This window comes from Bos taurus, chromosome 29 (assembly GCF_002263795.3).
Source record: "Bos taurus isolate L1 Dominette 01449 registration number 42190680 breed Hereford chromosome 29, ARS-UCD2.0, whole genome shotgun sequence".
Lineage (NCBI taxonomy): Eukaryota > Metazoa > Chordata > Mammalia > Artiodactyla > Bovidae > Bos > Bos taurus.
Window position 1 is genome coordinate 44,373,087 of NC_037356.1, and position 16,114 is coordinate 44,389,200.

Genomic DNA, 16,114 nt, shown 5'->3' on the forward strand with positions numbered 1-16,114 from the left:
CTCTCTCTCCATCTCGGATCGGCCTCCGCTCTGACACGCTGACCGCTTTAGGTGTCCCTGCGAAAGGGAGGTGGCATCTACCGGCCCTAAGACGCAAAGTCCCTCAGGGTCGCGTGCAGCCCCGGGATGTAGGAACCACCTGGATCACCCAGGCGCCGGCATCCTCCAGCCTCATTTCTCTACAGGGCTCTGGCCGCTACCTCTGCCCTCAAGCCTCCTGGCTCCAGCTGGACGGGGGGTGGGGGCTGCGGGGAAGGAGGAGGGGCAGGGGACTGCCCTCCCTTCACCTCTGCTCAGCCTGGGGCCCTGGGAACCTGGGCTTAGAGGGGGCGGAGGCGGCCCCTAAACAGGAAATGCTTCGCTTGGGCTCCTGCTGCAGGAGGGCTGGGTGCGTGGGGGAGGGGGCCAGGCAGGGTGAGCAGGGCTGGCTGGGACGGACTGGGAGAGACTGTGTATGGGCACGGGGCACACAGTGATGCACACATGTGTGTGACACAGGCATCACATGTGTGGCTCCCTCCCTGCCCCCAGGGCCTGCTCTGTAGGCCTGGCCGGGGTCCTCTTCCCGCCCCTCCTGGAAGCCTCTAGAGGCCTATGTGCTGAGCACCATCATTCAGGATGGTCCCCCGGGAGCTGTTTGCCAGATTAACCCCTGCACACCCACTGCGCTCCTAGCAGGAATTTGAGCCCGGGCTGGAGACACCGAGAAGAAGTTCTGCCCCTCCGTGTGCTGCCCCCGGACCGGCTCGGCTTCCCACTCTGCCCCTGACCTGCTGTGTGATGGCAGGAAGTGGCTGACCTTCTCTGGGTCCTCATTTTCATTACCTACAAAATGAGGGGAACGTGCCAGGGCCCTTCAGCTCAGCAGGGCTATTGTATCACTGTGCGCAAATGTGCTTTGTCAGCTGCAAAGCACAAGACAAATGTTCCTTAGTCTTCTGAGCAAATCTGGGTGGGGGGGAGGTGGAACCCCTTGCTAACCTTCTTGCAGTGGCAGGGCTGGCCCTGCAGTCGCCTGGAGAGCCAAGGCTTCAGAAGGGCTTGCCCAATGCCAGGAAGGTGGTTCTTTCAAGGTTTCCATCTGTGAAGTGTAGAGATTCATCCCCTTTCTCAGGGGAGGAAAGTCAACACGGGGCTGTTCATCCTTCCATTGGCTCAGGCCCAAAGCCTTGAGATCATCCTTGACTCCTCTTTCTCCCACACCCCACGTGCAATCTCTCAGCAATCCTGTTGGCTTCACCTTCAAAATAGATCCAGAATCTGATTGCTTCTCACTACTTCCTCTGCCACCCATGTCTGGCCCAAGCCACTACACTTGTCCATCTAGATTCTTGCAACAGCCTCTCCTCTGGTCCCTCTCTTGCCTTCTCCCTCCTGTCAGGGAGATCTTTTTAAAACCCAAGTCACATCCAATCACTCTCCTGCTCAGAACTGTCACGGCCCCCATCTCACTCAGAAGGAAGGCCAAAGTCCTCACTAAATACGGCCCCAGGCCCTTGTGATCTCCCTGCAAACTCCCTCTCTCACCCGTCTTCCTTCCCCTCATTCCTGCTGCGCCAGCCACTCTGGCCTGTGGCTGTTCCTCAAGCTCACCAGGCCACGTGTCTACCTCAGGGCCTTTGCACTGACTGTTTTTCTGCCTAGAACACTCTTCCTGCAAGAGATGAAGTCTCTGCTTCTTTACTTTCTGCAGTCTCAGCTCAAGTATCATCATCCCACATTCCCCTGGCCCCACCATACCTTGGTCTTGTTCCATTTTTCTCCTTTGCACTTACCATTATTTGACATAGTATAGGTTTGCTTTTTGGCCTGATGGCTCAGATGGTAAAGAATCTGCCTGCAATGCAGGCAGCCTGGCTTTGATCCCTGGATTGGGAAGATCCCCTGGAGAAGGGAATGGCTACCCACTCCAATATTCTTGCCTGGGAAATCCCACAGACCGAGGAATCTGGCGGGCTACAGTCCATAGGTCACAAAGAGTTGGACACAGCTGAGCGACTAATAGTTTCACTTTTTTCACTTTCTGAATTCCCCAGTAGTTGGAGTTTTTCGGCCTCGGCATGATTGAGACTCAGGGCTGGGTAGTGATACCTTGTGGAGACTGTTCTGTGCATTGTAAGGTGTTTAGCAGCATCCTTGGCTTCTCTCTAGATGCCAGTAGCATTCCTCCAGGTGGAACAATCAAAGGACTCCAGTCATCACCAAATGTCATGTCCCCTGGGGGCAGCATTGCCCCAGGTAGAGAACCCTTGCTCAGGAGACCGGAAGCTCTGTTCCTGTAGGGTCATTATCTTGTTTCTTGTATTTCCCAAGCCAGGAAAGCTCCTGGCCCACAGATCCCACTCAGTGGGGTTTGCTGAATGAACAAATGAATGAAAGGGGAATTCCCTGGTAGTCCAGTGGTTAGAACTCCATGCTTTCACTGTTGTGGGCCTGGGTTTGATCCCTGGTCAGGGAATTAAGATCCCACATGCTGCATGCAGCCAAATAAACCAAAGACGTTTAAAAAAAAGAAGGAAGGAAGGAATGTGGGGATGAGACTCAGCCAAGTGAAGAACCCGGCTCAGGGCAACACAGTGGGGATGGTGGATTCTACCTGTAGCCAAAGCCCACCTGCTTCCCACATTCACCAGCCTCCCCCAGAAGGCATCCATCCTAGACCTGAGAGATTCCTGGAAATCAACAAGTTTTTTTTTTTTTTTTTTTGCGTAGGAGGCCCAGGGAGTCTCAGAGCGAGTCAGTGACAGGGGTGGCTGGGACTAGAACCAAGGCATTAGACCCTTCTTCTAGTTCCCTTTTTGCTGCAGCACCCTGAAGAGTCATTGGAGTGGTCTAAGAGATGGGTGTGACGTCAAGAAGTGAGGATAGAAGGCAGGCATGATGGGAAGAAGGCAGAGCCTAAACAAAGTTACTGAGCTGGGAGAGCTCCTGATGAGTTTGGAGAATATGAAGGACCCTGCTGGGTCTGGAGAGGGGTCAGGATGAGAGGGACAACGGAGAGTGGAGAGAGAAAGGGGGTAGAGGCCTGGCCTGGGAGGTGGTGGAGCTGTTCCTGGAAGGCTGGTCTCCATCATAGGGGCACAGGGCAGAGGCGGGATAATGAGAAATCCCTGTGGCTGGTGTGCGGTGGATGGAGGGGGGGCTGGAGGCCAGGGACCAGTTAGGAGGTTGTTGCAATAGTCTGGGAGGCGGGAGGGAGCTGGCTGGAGAGCCGGGCAGCAGGCGGGGCAGGCTGGGGGAGGCAGCCTCTGGAGGCTCCTCAGGGGCGGGCCGGAGCCTGGTCCAAGGGTGTGGTGGGCCCAGTCATGATTCGGGCAATGGCCAGTGCCGGGGCGTCTGAGGGGAGGCTGCAGGCCGTCTGGCGAGTGGGTGGGTCAGATCCGAGGTCAGGACTACAGCCTCAGTGGGGGTGAGGCACTGGGGAGCAGGCAAGGGACCCAGGAGGAGGAGGGTCAAGGGCAAAATTCCAGATGGCCCAGCTGGGCAAGTGGAGGGAAGCCTGAGCCAGGGTGGCTGGCGGTGGTGGGGGCAGGGGGCCACCCTTGACTGCCAGCAGACTAAGGGTTTGATAGGTAGAGCATGAGACTTGGAGAGACACCAGGGCGCCCAGTTTGGGTGGGCATCTAGCACTCACCTGTGCCCCTGGCCAGGTGAGGAGAGGTAAGGTGGGAGCCACCCAAGAATTTCCCACCCTAATCGGGATGGGGAATGTGGTGGGCAAACATCGTGGATCTGGGTGAGGGGTAGAGAGGGGCTTGTTGTGGTCTTCCGGCCAGTCCTGTTCAGCCTAACTCATCTTGGTTCACCAAGAGCCCAGAGAAGATGCTGGTGTGATGAATGCTTCAGAGGATGGGTAGGTGGGGATATGGATGGATAGATGGAAGCGTGGTTTAGACAGGAGAACGGATCGATGGATGGATGGGTGGACAGATGGATAGATAGAAGGATTGAGGAATGAGCAAGTGGATGGATAGACAGATGGCTAAGTAGGAGGGTGTGTGGATGAGAAAACCTTTAGATGCCTGGCTGGGTATAGGTAGTGTCAGAATCGCTCACTTATGATTAGCTGCCACCATGATGGGTGGCACGGTCAGAATGTGACTCCGGGGGTTGCGAGGAGTGTAGCCCAGGAGGACGAGATGGCTTGGGTCACCCCCTGGCAGGGAGCATGGCTGTTACCTCCCTGTTACCACCCAGCTGGTTTTCTCTGTTGGGGCCTGAGGCCAATGTGTCTCCCTGGCTGGCGTGTGGGGACAGCTCAGGACACCAGGCATGGCTCAGGCTGGGAGTCAGGAGGCTGGGGTTCCCGGCTCTCACCGTGGCCTTTATGGGGAGAGCTCAACTCAGGAGGGATGCGGGGACAGAAGCCCACTGCCCCAGGAGGAGCACTGGCTTCCAGCTCCTGGGACAAGCCAGGCGGTGGTTTTGGAGGCGGGGCCCGTAGGGGTGGGGGCGAAGGCAGCTTGCAGAGGGGGCTGGCCCAAAGAGGGCCCAGTGGAACAGCCAGGATGGGGGGGCTGCGTGTGATTGGGGGCGCCCCCTGGGCAGGCGTCCTGGAGAGCCTTGGCACGACAGGCCGCTGAGCCAGCACATTGCTTTGTGCACGAATCACCTCCTTTCCTCCTTCCTCTTTTGTCCCCCTCCCCTACCCCCTCCATGTCTAAATTCTTCCCAAACCACCCTAGCCTTCAGGCTTCGGGAGGAAGGGCCAACGGGTGGGCGGGAGGCGCCTGGTCCTGGGTGGGAGAGGTCCCAGGGCAGGAGTGGGGAGGGAGCAGGGCTGACGGCGGGCCCTCCCCTGCCCCACGTGCTGGTGCCACACCCTGTGTGCTTCTGGACAGGAGAGCCCCACAGGAAGGGGGGTGCTGCCGACCGGACAGGGTGGGAGAGAGAGAGGCTTGGAGAAGGGGGGGCCCTGGGAAGAAGGGGTGTCTTCCAGGCCTAGCCCCTGGGGGTAAAGGATTCTGACAGCTTGAGGGGGCTGAGGCCGGGTGGAGGTGGCTTTGCCATCGAGACCCTGACTGTGTTTGTGGGTGTCACCTTGGAGTTTATGCACGACTGTGTGTGTGCATGTGCACATGCGTGCACTCTCACGAGCCTGGCACTGCTGTGGGTGTGTACTGGGTGACACATGTCCCCGAGGGTCTACACCTGTGCCCACAGCTGAGGACAGAGCATGTGGCGGCCCTGGGATGGCCCAACTTGGGCCCAGCTGGAGCCCCATTCCTTCTCCTGGCCGAGGCCGGACCTGAACATCTGGCCACATCTGGCCGGGGGGCCGCGAGTCCTGGAGCCCCCATGAGAAATAGAGGAGCCCAGTCGTGCTCCCCCTGCTCCAGAGAGAGACCAAGCTTGCAGCAGGTCACACAGGTGGAGGCCTGTACCCGAGGCAGGGAAGTGGCGGAGGGGGTCCTGGGACCACCAGAGGACTGCTCTGTTCCTCTCTGGGGCCCTTTGGCCGGGGGGCTCCACCGAGCGGCCCTACCCTGGCCCTGCCGTGTGCTCAAGGGGCATCCTGGCTGGCCTTTCTTGGGCCACAGCTGCCTCGTCTGTGGCGGGTGCCTGTGGCAGTGAGCTCTCTGGTCCCTGTGGTGTCTGGCCTCCAGGTGGCCCGCTCTGCCCGGTTTTGTGAGGACCTGCCTGGTCTCAGTGGGCAAGTCCCCTGCCCCTGGAGCCTCCTCCTCGGTCCCACAAATGAGGATGGTTGGTCCTCCCATCTCCAGGGACGTTTCTGCATCCACCGTCTTCCTGCTGATCAAATCCCCAGGGACCTCCATGTCCCATTTCCCTCCCTCTGACTGTAGGGTGTCTTCCTCTCTTCTCTCTCTCGCCTCTCTGTCAGGGTCTCTAGCTCCCCTGCCTATCTCTGGGGTCCCTCTGTCTCCTCTCCTGTCCCTGGGATGGTCCCCCTTGTTGGTCTCTGGGGTCTGTCTCTCTGTTCTCGGCCCTCCTCGGTGTCTCCCCTCTAGAGTCCCCCCCATCCTGTCCCAGGGTCTCTGGCTCACCGCCTTCCCTGGGTGGTCTAAGCCTTCCCCCTCTCCCCTGGCTCGAAGCCCCAGGGCTGGCTGGGGTGGGAGCCAGGTCTGGGGGCTGTGACCAGGCCGGGAAGGGGAACCCAAGCAGACATGATATTTATGTTAGGACTTCAAAGTGGAGCAGAGCCCAAGCGGGGTTGGAGGGGGGGAGGCGGGGGGTTGGTGAGGGCTGTCAAGGGGCGGGAGGGGTGGGAGAGAGGCAGGCAGGAGCCAGGCTGAGGTCAGCTCAGGCCCCGCCCTGGTGAGGGTCTCCTTGGTGACACACACCTCCCCCGTGGGACACTGAGACCCAGAGTGGGCTATTTTGGTGCCGAGTTCCAAGAAAGGCACTTCCTGCACCCGCGGCCTGTCCCCAACCCCATCCTCTCTTCCTGTCACCCTGCAGGAGGAGCTGGGTCCTTGCCTGGGAGGCAGGGGGCTTCGAGGGGGAGCAGGAGCTGAGGACTCCGGCAGGAAAACATCCCTGGCGCTGGGACAGGCACGTCCTCAGCTCTCTCTGGCAGAGGCCTTGCCTGGCAGGGCAGCGAGGGTCTGCAACCCCGTGGGCCCTGACTGAGCCAGGCTGGTCCAGCCACTCAAGGCCTCTGGGGGTCACGGGGCTGCCTGCCTGAGGGCCCGAGGGGCCGACATGGCCGTGAAGGTCACCCCACCCCTGCTCCACCACCCTTGGCCTAACCCTTGCTAAAGACACCCAGCTGTTGGGGCTGGGAAGGCATGGGGTCAGGGGCCCAGGCCCCGGGCGGGATGGGCGAGGGACTGTTTGTCTCATTCTGCGACTTGGTTCCATGTCCTAAGCCCTGTCCAGGAGCCAGACCCAGCAGACACCCCTTCAGGCCGGGGCCACCTCCCCCCCGCCAAAAGCCTCCCCCGTATCAGACTAGAGGCTTGCTCTGGTCCCAAGACCCTCTGGTCCCAGGCCCACTTGGGCCTCCCAAGCCCCAGGCCCCTGGACCGTTCCCCCGGCCCGCCTTCCCCAGGCACTTCCCATGAATCACTCAGGCTGGAATCTGATGAGCTCAGGCCTCCCCGCCCAGTGCTGCCGGCCTCTGCCTCCTGCCTGGCCAGTGGGGTCACCACATCCCCCACGAGGGTCTTCTCAGCAACTCACAACCCCCACTGGGGTCCACCATGGGGTGGGGCGGCCGAGTGGCGGCTGGGATAGGCCCCGGCCGTGTGGGTCCGCGTCTGTGTCTGCACTTGTGTGTATGAGCGTCTACACTTCTCCGCCTGTGCAGCACAGGAAGGAGGAAGCCCGTCCGAGCCGAGCCGGGGCCCTGGGTGTGTCCGTGGCAGCCCGGCAGGGGTGGGTGTGTGTCGAGGAGTCCTTGTGGAGCAGGTCACCACGTGTCTCTGTGTCTCTATGTGTGTCAGGGAGTCACATTCTGAATCTGAAAGGGAGGGTGTTGAGGGAGTATCTCTGAGTTCGCAGGCCCAGGGGCGTCCGTGTCAGGGTGTGGCTCAGAGGAGGGGCCGTGTGTGTCTGTGTCCCGTCCCACAGGGCGCGACTGGCTCACAGTGTCAGGGTGTTGCTAACACTCTGGGTGTTCCTCTTAAGGGTGGCGGCGCTCAGCTGTTCCGGTAAGTGACCATTGGCAGGTGAGGTGTGACACAGCCCGTGTGCAAATGAGTCAGGGTGTTTTGTGTGTTAGGTTGTGTACATGAACATGGTCCCCAGGCCATACAGGGTGTTCATCGCTTTGTCTTCAAGTTGAGTCAGGGCGTTGTGGATCTCAGTGACGCCTTCCTCCCCACCCCTGGCAGGGTCCTCTCTCAGGCCACCCCACGGGCCTGGCTCCTGGGCCTGCCCGGAAAGAGAGCCCCGGAGGGGATGTGGCCGCTCCCGCATTCCCTTCCCAACCTCCGCTAACAGGATCCTGTTTGCAGGGCGGTCCCAGGGCCCCTCTGCAAGAGCTGCTTCCCTCCTGGCACCAGGCCCTGCACCATCCTCAAAGGGAGTGCCCTGGGTCCCTGGGTGGCCTCAGGAGAGAAGGGACCTTGGCAATGAGGGGGAGCAGGGCACGCTCGCCCCCTAGTGGCAGAAATGGAGGCTGCACCGCTGCCCCGAGTCCCAGGAACCAGGATGAACGGTGTAGGCTGAGTCTTCCTGGATCAATTATTCCGCACACACTTACCAAGTGGGAGTTCCTGGCCAGGCATTGTTCGAGGCCCCCAGGGTTCAGCAGGGAACAAGGCTGACTTGGCTCTGGGCTTCGGGTGAGGAAGACAGACAGTTAACCAATTCAGAGAACTTCTGTGAGGTGGAAGTGCAACAGTTTCAAGTGAGGAAATGAAGGCTGCTCCTCCAGAGATCCGAGCATCAGGGTCAGCCCTGCCCTGCAGCAGTGGACGCTGGGCTCAGCGTGGCCCCTCTCAGAGCCCTGACTTCCTCTTCCCTCAGAGGGTCATAGGTGGGTGGCAGGGGTGGGAGTCGGGGGCAGTACAGACACAAGTGCACACTAGGCTGCCCACCTGACTCCCTCCAGCTGGGGCTGTGGGTGCTTAGCCGGTTCGGACACAATGGGTTACTGCTGAGTGGATGAGTACACCAGTCCTTCTCTCTAGGAGGACTGTAGAATCTAAAGATCCACGGAACCTGGTGTCTGAGTCCTTTGCCCTGTAACGAGTCACTTTCCCTGAGCAAGCCTCAGTTTCCTCATCTGTAAAATGGGGATAGTGAGATCAATCCTAGACTGACCTATCGTTGCCTTCCCTGGAGCCCCAAGCCCTGTCCAATGACCCTTGGTCATGCGGATTTACCTGGTCGGGACCCCTGAACCATCAAGAATCTCTTCAGAAGATAAACCGGGAGATTCAGGTGGCAGGCAGGGCCTGGCAATGCTCCAGTGAGCCACTGCCGGGGGCATGCTGAATTCCCAGAGCCAGAAATTAGGACTGAGCCCTGGAGGGGGGTGGGAGGGGCTTGCAGAGGCCCACTTGCAGGGGCCCAGAAGCCTCCACCAGTCGTAGTTCCCATGAGATCGGCTCTACATCCGGCCCTGGGGCTCTCTGAACACCTCCTACGACCGTGCCAGGAACTTCCTCTGGAACTGAACTTGAGACATCCTGTGTTTGCTTCCCAGAACCCAGCCCTCCCTTAGCCTCCCACCTCACCGCCCTTCGCTCTTAGTTATCAAACTCCAATCAGTGGACAACATTTATTGAGCGCCAGTGGAGCGCCCAGCACTGTACAAGGCACTGGGTGGGTGCGGGTGGGGAGAACATACAAAAGAGTAAAGGGGGACCCCTCGCCAGGGAGCAGCCTGTGTGTGCGTGGGATGGGGTGGAAGGTGGCAGAGAGCTGCCGATGGCCTAGTGAGAAACTTGGGAGTCCTGCACCCGGGCTGTACCTGGAGGGTCTGAAATCCCCTCACAGCCATCACGTCTAATATGTGGGCCGCTGTCCCATGTGCTCAGGGCCTGAGCGAGCCCCTCGGAGACTGGCTAGGGTCCTCCTTCCACTGGGGCCTAGTTCCTTCCCAGGGAGTGGTCCCCGGAGGCCAGCTTCATCCAGACCTCAGACTCCCAAGAGAGCTGAGGGCCAGAAGTCTTGGCTCTTGCACTGCCCCCTACTTGCTTGGCGGTTGCCAGACTGCAAACCCCAGGACCACCTGCACCGCTGCAGCCCCGGAGCCGAAGTCTATCAGGGCGCCCTCTCAGCCACTTCCTGGGCCACGTGTGCCCTCTTGTGGTGGTCTCTGGTATTTTCTTTGCTCATTTGCTGTCTGCTTGAACCTCCCGCTCAGTCGCTCAGGTCTGACTCTCTGCGACCCCATGGACTGTAGCCTACCAGGCTCCTCTGTCCATGGGATTTCCCAGGCAAAAATATTGGAGTGGGTTGCCTGCCATTTCCTCCTCCAGGGGATCTTCCGGATCCAGGGATCAAACCCCCATCTCCTACATCTCCTGCACTGCAGGCAGATTCTTTATCATTGAGCCATCGGAGAAGCCCTAAACCTTGAGGATTAATGTATTGGTGGCTTAGAACACGAGGCATAGTTGGAACCTGACTCCTGGTTTGGTCTAATGGTCCGCTGTGTGGCGTCTTAGGAGTCACTTTCCCAGCCTCGGTGGGTAATAAATCAGACCCTGACTCCTGAAAAACCTCTTGTGAGGTCCAAGAGACTTCAGTGCAGAAGAGACAGTTTCCGAGTCCTCATTCCATTTCAGAAGGCTGTCTCACCTGTCCACTTCCCCTGGGACAGCAGCGTGCCTGGGAGGACTTCTTCTCTTGGGGAAAGACTGGAACAGGGGTGCTCCCTTGGCTGAGCCTGGCCCCCTGGATGTCCCCCAGGGCCGCTTGGAGAACCTCTCCCTTAGGTGAGGGTGGAGAATGGACCTTCAGAGAGGCGTGTGTATACGCAAGCTGGGGGTTTTGCTAATATTCAACCTCTTTCTCTCCCCTTTCCCTAGCTGTGCTCTGCTCTGCAACAAAACCATCTATTCTGAGCCATGGAAGGCTTCTGGGAGATGGCAGGGCAGCGGTAGCACCCCCACTTTATAGGCGAGGACACTGAGGTTCGGAGGTGCTTGTTCTGCAGGTGGTGTGGGCAGGACTGAGCCCTGAGGCCTTGCTGCTTCTCTGAGTCCTCCTGACACCTGGAAATTGGTGGGGCCTTTCTGGGCCTTGAACCACCCACCCCTCCCCACTGCCGCCAGAGGTGGGGCCCCTGATGGATTTCTCCCCTGCTGGACACACTCCTCACTGTGGGCTGCCTGGCTTCCAGCTGGGGGAGCAGGAGGAGAGGCCAAGGGCCTTCATCTGGGCCCCCCAGATCCCTTGGGCTTCACCCAAGTGCCCTGGATGTGTCTAGCAGGTGTGATTGGTGTGCTGGAGGGTCAGAGGTGGTGGCAGACCAGGAGCAGAGTTGGGAGGCTCTGGGGGCTGTGGCCTGGGCCGGCGAGGCTGACACTTTGCAAGGCCGTCCCAGCAGGCTCCGAGCTTCCTGCCCCACGCAGCCCTTCTGTCCATTCCCAGCTACTCCTCTGCGGCCTGGCTCTCCTCAGTCTCTGGCCCTCTTGGCTGAGTGGGGTCTCCCCTGGCCTGGTCCTCGGCCCCCTCGGCCACTGTCTCAGATTCTCCCCTGCCATCCCTGGGGCTGGTTTTGGCCTTGGTTTCCCCAGTCCCCCGGCCCTCTTTGTCCTCTTCCCTGTCCCCTGCCTCTGGCCCCCCACTGCCCTCCCCTGTGGCAGCCCCAGGTGAGGCCCCCGGGGTCTCGGGCTGCTCTGCCCGGCGGTAGACGAGGTAGCCAGCAGTGGGGAGCCTGTGAGCCAGGGCTCCGGGGGGGAGGCGCTGGTAGTCCTGTCCCTTGTACAGGAAGAGGCCAAAAGTATCAGGGTGGGTCACCCGGAACTTGGTGGCACAGAGCTTGTTCAGCGTGGCAATTGAGGCTTCTGGGGGCACGGCCAGCGTCTTGGAGGTGCAGCCACTGCTGGGGTCCTGATAGGCTACGCGGAGGAGGTGCTGTGCAAGGAGAAGCAAGAACAAGAACTCAGTCCTGCCTGCAAGGCTCGAGGTTTCAGTCCAGGCACTGCAGGGACAGGGGTGGATGGGACAGAGCCAGTGGTAGAACCAGCAGCCAAAGCTTTTTGAATAAGGTGAGCTCTGAGGAGGGGCTCTGTGGATGAGAGGGCTGTCCCCGGGCTTGTGGGTCATAGCTGCGTGCTGGAAGGACGGCCCAGCAGGCCTCTATGGCCTATTGATCCCACTCAGGTCAAGCTTACTCTGCGCCCTCAGTGCTTATTCTGAATTAACCCATTGTATCCAATATCAACCCCAGGATGTAGGTCCTATTACCCCATTTTACAGACAAGAAAACTGAGGCACAAAGAGGCCACCTAACTGGCCCAAATTCCCAACGCCAGAAAGCAGAAATGCCAGCATTTGGACCCAGGATCTGGCTACCAAATCTGGACTCTTAGCCAACGCTAAGGAAGGAAGTGTCCATTGACTGGAAGGAAGGAGGTGAATGGCAGAGTTACTTTCTGGCTCTCAGAGCACCTCGCATGAGCCAGGGGGATGGGGGGCGGGGGCCAAGGGTGAAGGGGGCTGGAAGCCTGAGTCCAGGTGGCAGCCAGAAGCCAGGATCTGGGGTTTGAGCCTGCCTGTGTCCCTTTCCCTTCCCATGCCATATCTCAGTTTCCTCATCTGTAAAATGGGTATAATAATGATCCCACTTCAGTTTCTGTGAAGACTGTGGGCCGCCAGAGCACTGAGCCGTGTCAGCTGGTGAGACACATCATCCAGAAGGGCTGGCTCAGGCGGGTGTTCCGTGTGGGACGCTGTCGCCTGGTGACGCAGGACTGCCTTTCCCCTTTCCCGGCCTTTTCTGAGTCTCACTGGGCGAAGGAGCAGACCGCGCCAGATGATGCCAGGTGCCCCCCGGGGCTGGCCAGTCCCGTTACCTGGAAGCAGTGGGTGGCGGGCAGGCGGCGCTGCTCCCAGAGGCTGAGCGAGCGCTGCAGCTCCTGCGAGGGGCTCAGGGGCAGGGTGTGGGCCTCTGTCAGGCCACTCAGCAGGGCCAGGCTGGCCGAGAGGCTGGTCAGGTAGTAGCCTCCTGGGACATGAGGGGAGGGCTGTGGCTCAGGCTCGGTGTGAGCCACTGCTCCTCCCTGCCTCCCCTGCTCAGTCAGGGTACCCCAGCCCCACCCAGACAGAAGCGGGGGCCTATGGGGACCCTCACCCTCTCCGGTGAGCAGGGCAGGCTCCAGGAGCTCTGACATGTACTCGGCCTCCAGCAGCAGCTCAGGAAGGTCACAGTGGGCCAGCACGAGGCTCAGCAATGGCAGGAACTCGTCGGCCCCCGCGCCCTCCCCTGTAGGTGGTGGAGGAGGCCACAGGGTCAGGATCCTTTGCTACTTATCTTAGACAACGACCCTCCCTCTGCCTGCCAGGCAACGTGGTCTCTATGGCAACCAGGGGCACTGGATGGGGAGTGGATGCTCTGCTTTCTGGGCCACAGTATTACCATCTGTGAAATGGGAAGGTGGCTCCATATCCATATATATATATTTTTTTTTCCTTTGTTTTCCCTGCTGTGCCATTCCTAGACCCTCAGCCCGGTGGCCTGCCTCTGACTTGGCAGCGGCCGGTGGGAGGTGGTGGGAGGGGGCATACCCGCCTGGGTCCTCAGGGCCGTGTAGAGAAGCTTGCAGGCCTGCAGGAGCCGCTTGACCTGGGCGCTGGGTGAGTAGGCGCGAAGCAGCTGTAACAGCTTCTGACGCACCTGCTCCATCTCTACCGGGGAGGGCAGGCTTAAGTGGGACCCGAAGGCGCTGGCGCCCCGGGCCCGGGCCAGGCGGAGGCCTTCAGCCAGGCGGCCCAGGGAGCTGTTGGCTGAAAGCCGGTGCCGCAGGCGGGCCACCAGGATGGGCCGCAGCGGCTTGAGCACTGAGCGGTGCAGCGACTTCTCCAGGACTTGTTCTGTGGGGGAGAGGCAGGCAAGGGTCAGAGGAACTGGGGTGGGGTGGGAGTCCCGGGGAGGAAGGGCATGATCGGGAGGGGAGAGGGATGAAAAAGAGGAGGAAGCTTTGTGATTGGGAGAGAGGCGGTGGGTAGAAGTTCCTTGAATGATGCAGAGACAAGATGGGTGTACACGGAAGAACAGACTGAGAGACAGGCCGGCCCTGGAGAGGCAGAGAGAGAGGAAGGCAGAAAAGCTGAATTCTGGAGATGGGGCTGCACCAGCGGACCCCGGGCTGGAGTCTCACCCAGCCTGTCTGGTGACAGCAGCTTCTCCGGGCTCAGCTCCGCGCTCAGCATGGCTCGGGCCCGGCTCAGGGCCTCGCGGACGGCCTGCAGCTCCCGGGGTTCGGGGCTGGCACGCACCTGGGTCAGCAGGTCCTGTACCAGCTGTCCCACGGCCGTGTGTCTGTCCTGCGTCAGCGCCGCAGCTGCCCGGCCCACCTGCCGCTCAGGCGCTAGCAGGGAGCAGAAGGCAGCGCTCATGGACCGAAGCAGGGGCCGCCGCCGCCGCCGGTAGCCCAGGTGGGGTGAGGTCGCTGGGCTCCCCTGGGACCCCGGCACCCCCCCCTCCTCCTCTGAGCTGCTGGGGGAGGCGCAGTCCACCTCCTGGAGGGAGGGCAGCGGCGGGAGGCTGGGGCCGGCGCCCCCTGGCACACGGTACCCCACCGAGCTCTCCCTCCGTAGCAGCTGGCGAGGGGGCAACCTTTCTGTCTGGTTGGGGACTGTCCCTGGCAACACCGGGACTGGGGGAGGTGGCACAGCTGGGGGAGACAGGGGGCTGGAGGTCTCCGTGGACACACGCACTTTGAAGCTCCTCTTGAATTTCTCCCGCTTGGTGTGGCCCAGATCCCCTGGGAACAGGGGGTTGAAGAAACACAGGGCAGCTCCAGTGCCCTGGTCCAGCTCTTGTGGGGGCCGGGGCTTCAGCCGGGGCAGCGGGGGGCCTTCCGATGGGCCTGGCTGAGCCTTGGTGTTGAGAGAGGAGCTCCAGAACTCTAGGGAAGAGAAACAGGTTGGGCCTCGGGGTGGGGGTCGGGGGGGCTCAGGGAGGGGACCCAACTGGGGGAAAGGCCCAGGCTTCAGTCTGTGTGCCTTCGCCTTCCCCTTCCCTCTTGGCCTCAGCTTGTCCATCTGTGCAGTGGGTAGCCCGGGAGCCCTTACCCATGCCCAGATGGGAGATGGCTTCCAGCTCCTTGTGGGTAGCTGCCTGGCGGATGGCTCTGGGGAGCTGAAGCGGGAGGAGAAGAATGTCCCTAAGGCCAGAGGGGAGCAAAAAGTGGGCAGTGAGGAAAGCTCTGCGTGGCGGGCATTGGGAGCGCCTGTGGGCAAGGAGGGCAAGATGTCCTGGGAAGGGAAGCAGGGCCCTGTGGAGAGCAGGCACCCTGCAGGCAGGCTTACCGGGTGTGGCAGTAGGCACAGATCAGCTGGACCAGGTCTAGGAACACGAGCTCTGAGCCCTCCAGGGAGACGCCTGAGGGATGGGAAGTGAGGCTGTTCTCTGGAGCAGCCCCCCTGAGCCCCGACCTGATGCTTCCAGCCCCTCCCGCCAGGCCGGGCCAGTCCCTCTCACCCTCAGCAGTCTCCTGGATACAGTGGCTAGAGACGAAGGAGGGGCCACTGGCCTCGGGCAGCCGCACGCACAGGGCTTGGCACTGGCGACTGTTAGACTTCCGTACCAGGAATGTCTGCGAGTGGACAGGGATCAGAGGCTCGGGTCCTCTGTGTCCAGCCCCTCGCCCCCTCTACCCTCAGCCTCTACCCCCAGGGGTAGGGAGAGACTCACCCCGGGGGGCTCGGTCCTCAGCACGTGCAGCGCGGCAGCCTCGTTGGCCCGCAGCTGCAGCCACACGGGCCGGGTGAGCAGCAGGCGCTCCCGCAGGCTCACGGTGCGCCCTGGCCGCTGCGATCCACCTGCCTGCACCCCACCGGCACCAGGCACATCGTACCGTGGGTCCTGGGCTGGCCTGGCGGGGGTGGGGGGCGGGGGCACCAGGCCTGAGCAGGGTTTTGCCCAACCGTCTCCCCTTCCTTTGCCCTGGGACAGACCCAGCTCGGGGTCCCCACCTTCCACACCACCCCACCGGGGCTGCCCTTCCAACTTCACTAACTTTTCTCTCTCCAGGTGCCCAGAAGCGAAGCTGGCTGGGTAGGGGGTTCCGAGGGGGCCTGTTCCTGGCTCCCGGGGGGTATCCATGGCTGGGAGCTCCTCCAGTCTCTCCCGGGACTCAGAGAAGCCAGCCCCCAAGGCGAGAGCACTCACATTCCCAGTGGTGAGTAACACTTCCTGAGGGCGGTTCGCCCGGTCACACCCGCCAGTTAACTCTTTGTGTCCACTCAGCCCGGGCAGTGCCTGCTTCCTCTGCTCTGGGCCCAGCCTCTGGGGGCAGGGATCCATTCCATGCAGGTGGCCTGCCCAGAGTTCTAGCTGTGGGGCTGCCACCTCCACACGGCGCTTCCTGCAGCCTTGCCAGACTCCTCAAAACGCACAGGTGGACAGGAAGGGGTTAAGCTGTGCCCGCCAAGGTCTCCACGGGCCTCGCCCTTGGGGCACCTTCAAGTCTGTGGTCAACTGCTCGTCTGTCCCTGGCCCTAAGGTCAGCCTTTTGGGTGAGTGCCC

At 61.1% G+C, this 16,114-nt stretch overlaps 1 protein-coding gene across 1 annotated transcript; it reads right to left on the minus strand.

The window, feature by feature from the left end:
- Positions 1–10,370: 10,370 nt before the first annotated feature.
- Positions 10,371–15,691, minus strand: RIN1 (Ras and Rab interactor 1). Its single transcript, NM_001192217.1, has 10 exons — positions 15,606–15,691; positions 15,281–15,461; positions 15,068–15,182; positions 14,896–14,968; positions 14,659–14,750; positions 13,743–14,492; positions 13,150–13,455; positions 12,716–12,847; positions 12,438–12,589; positions 10,371–11,496 (listed from the first exon to the last, which is right to left on the minus strand). The coding sequence occupies exons 1-10, from the start codon at positions 15,689–15,691 to the stop codon at positions 11,011–11,013; spliced, it is 2,373 nt and encodes a 790-aa protein (NP_001179146.1). The 3' UTR covers positions 10,371–11,010.
- Between the last annotated feature and the right edge of the window lie 423 nt (positions 15,692–16,114).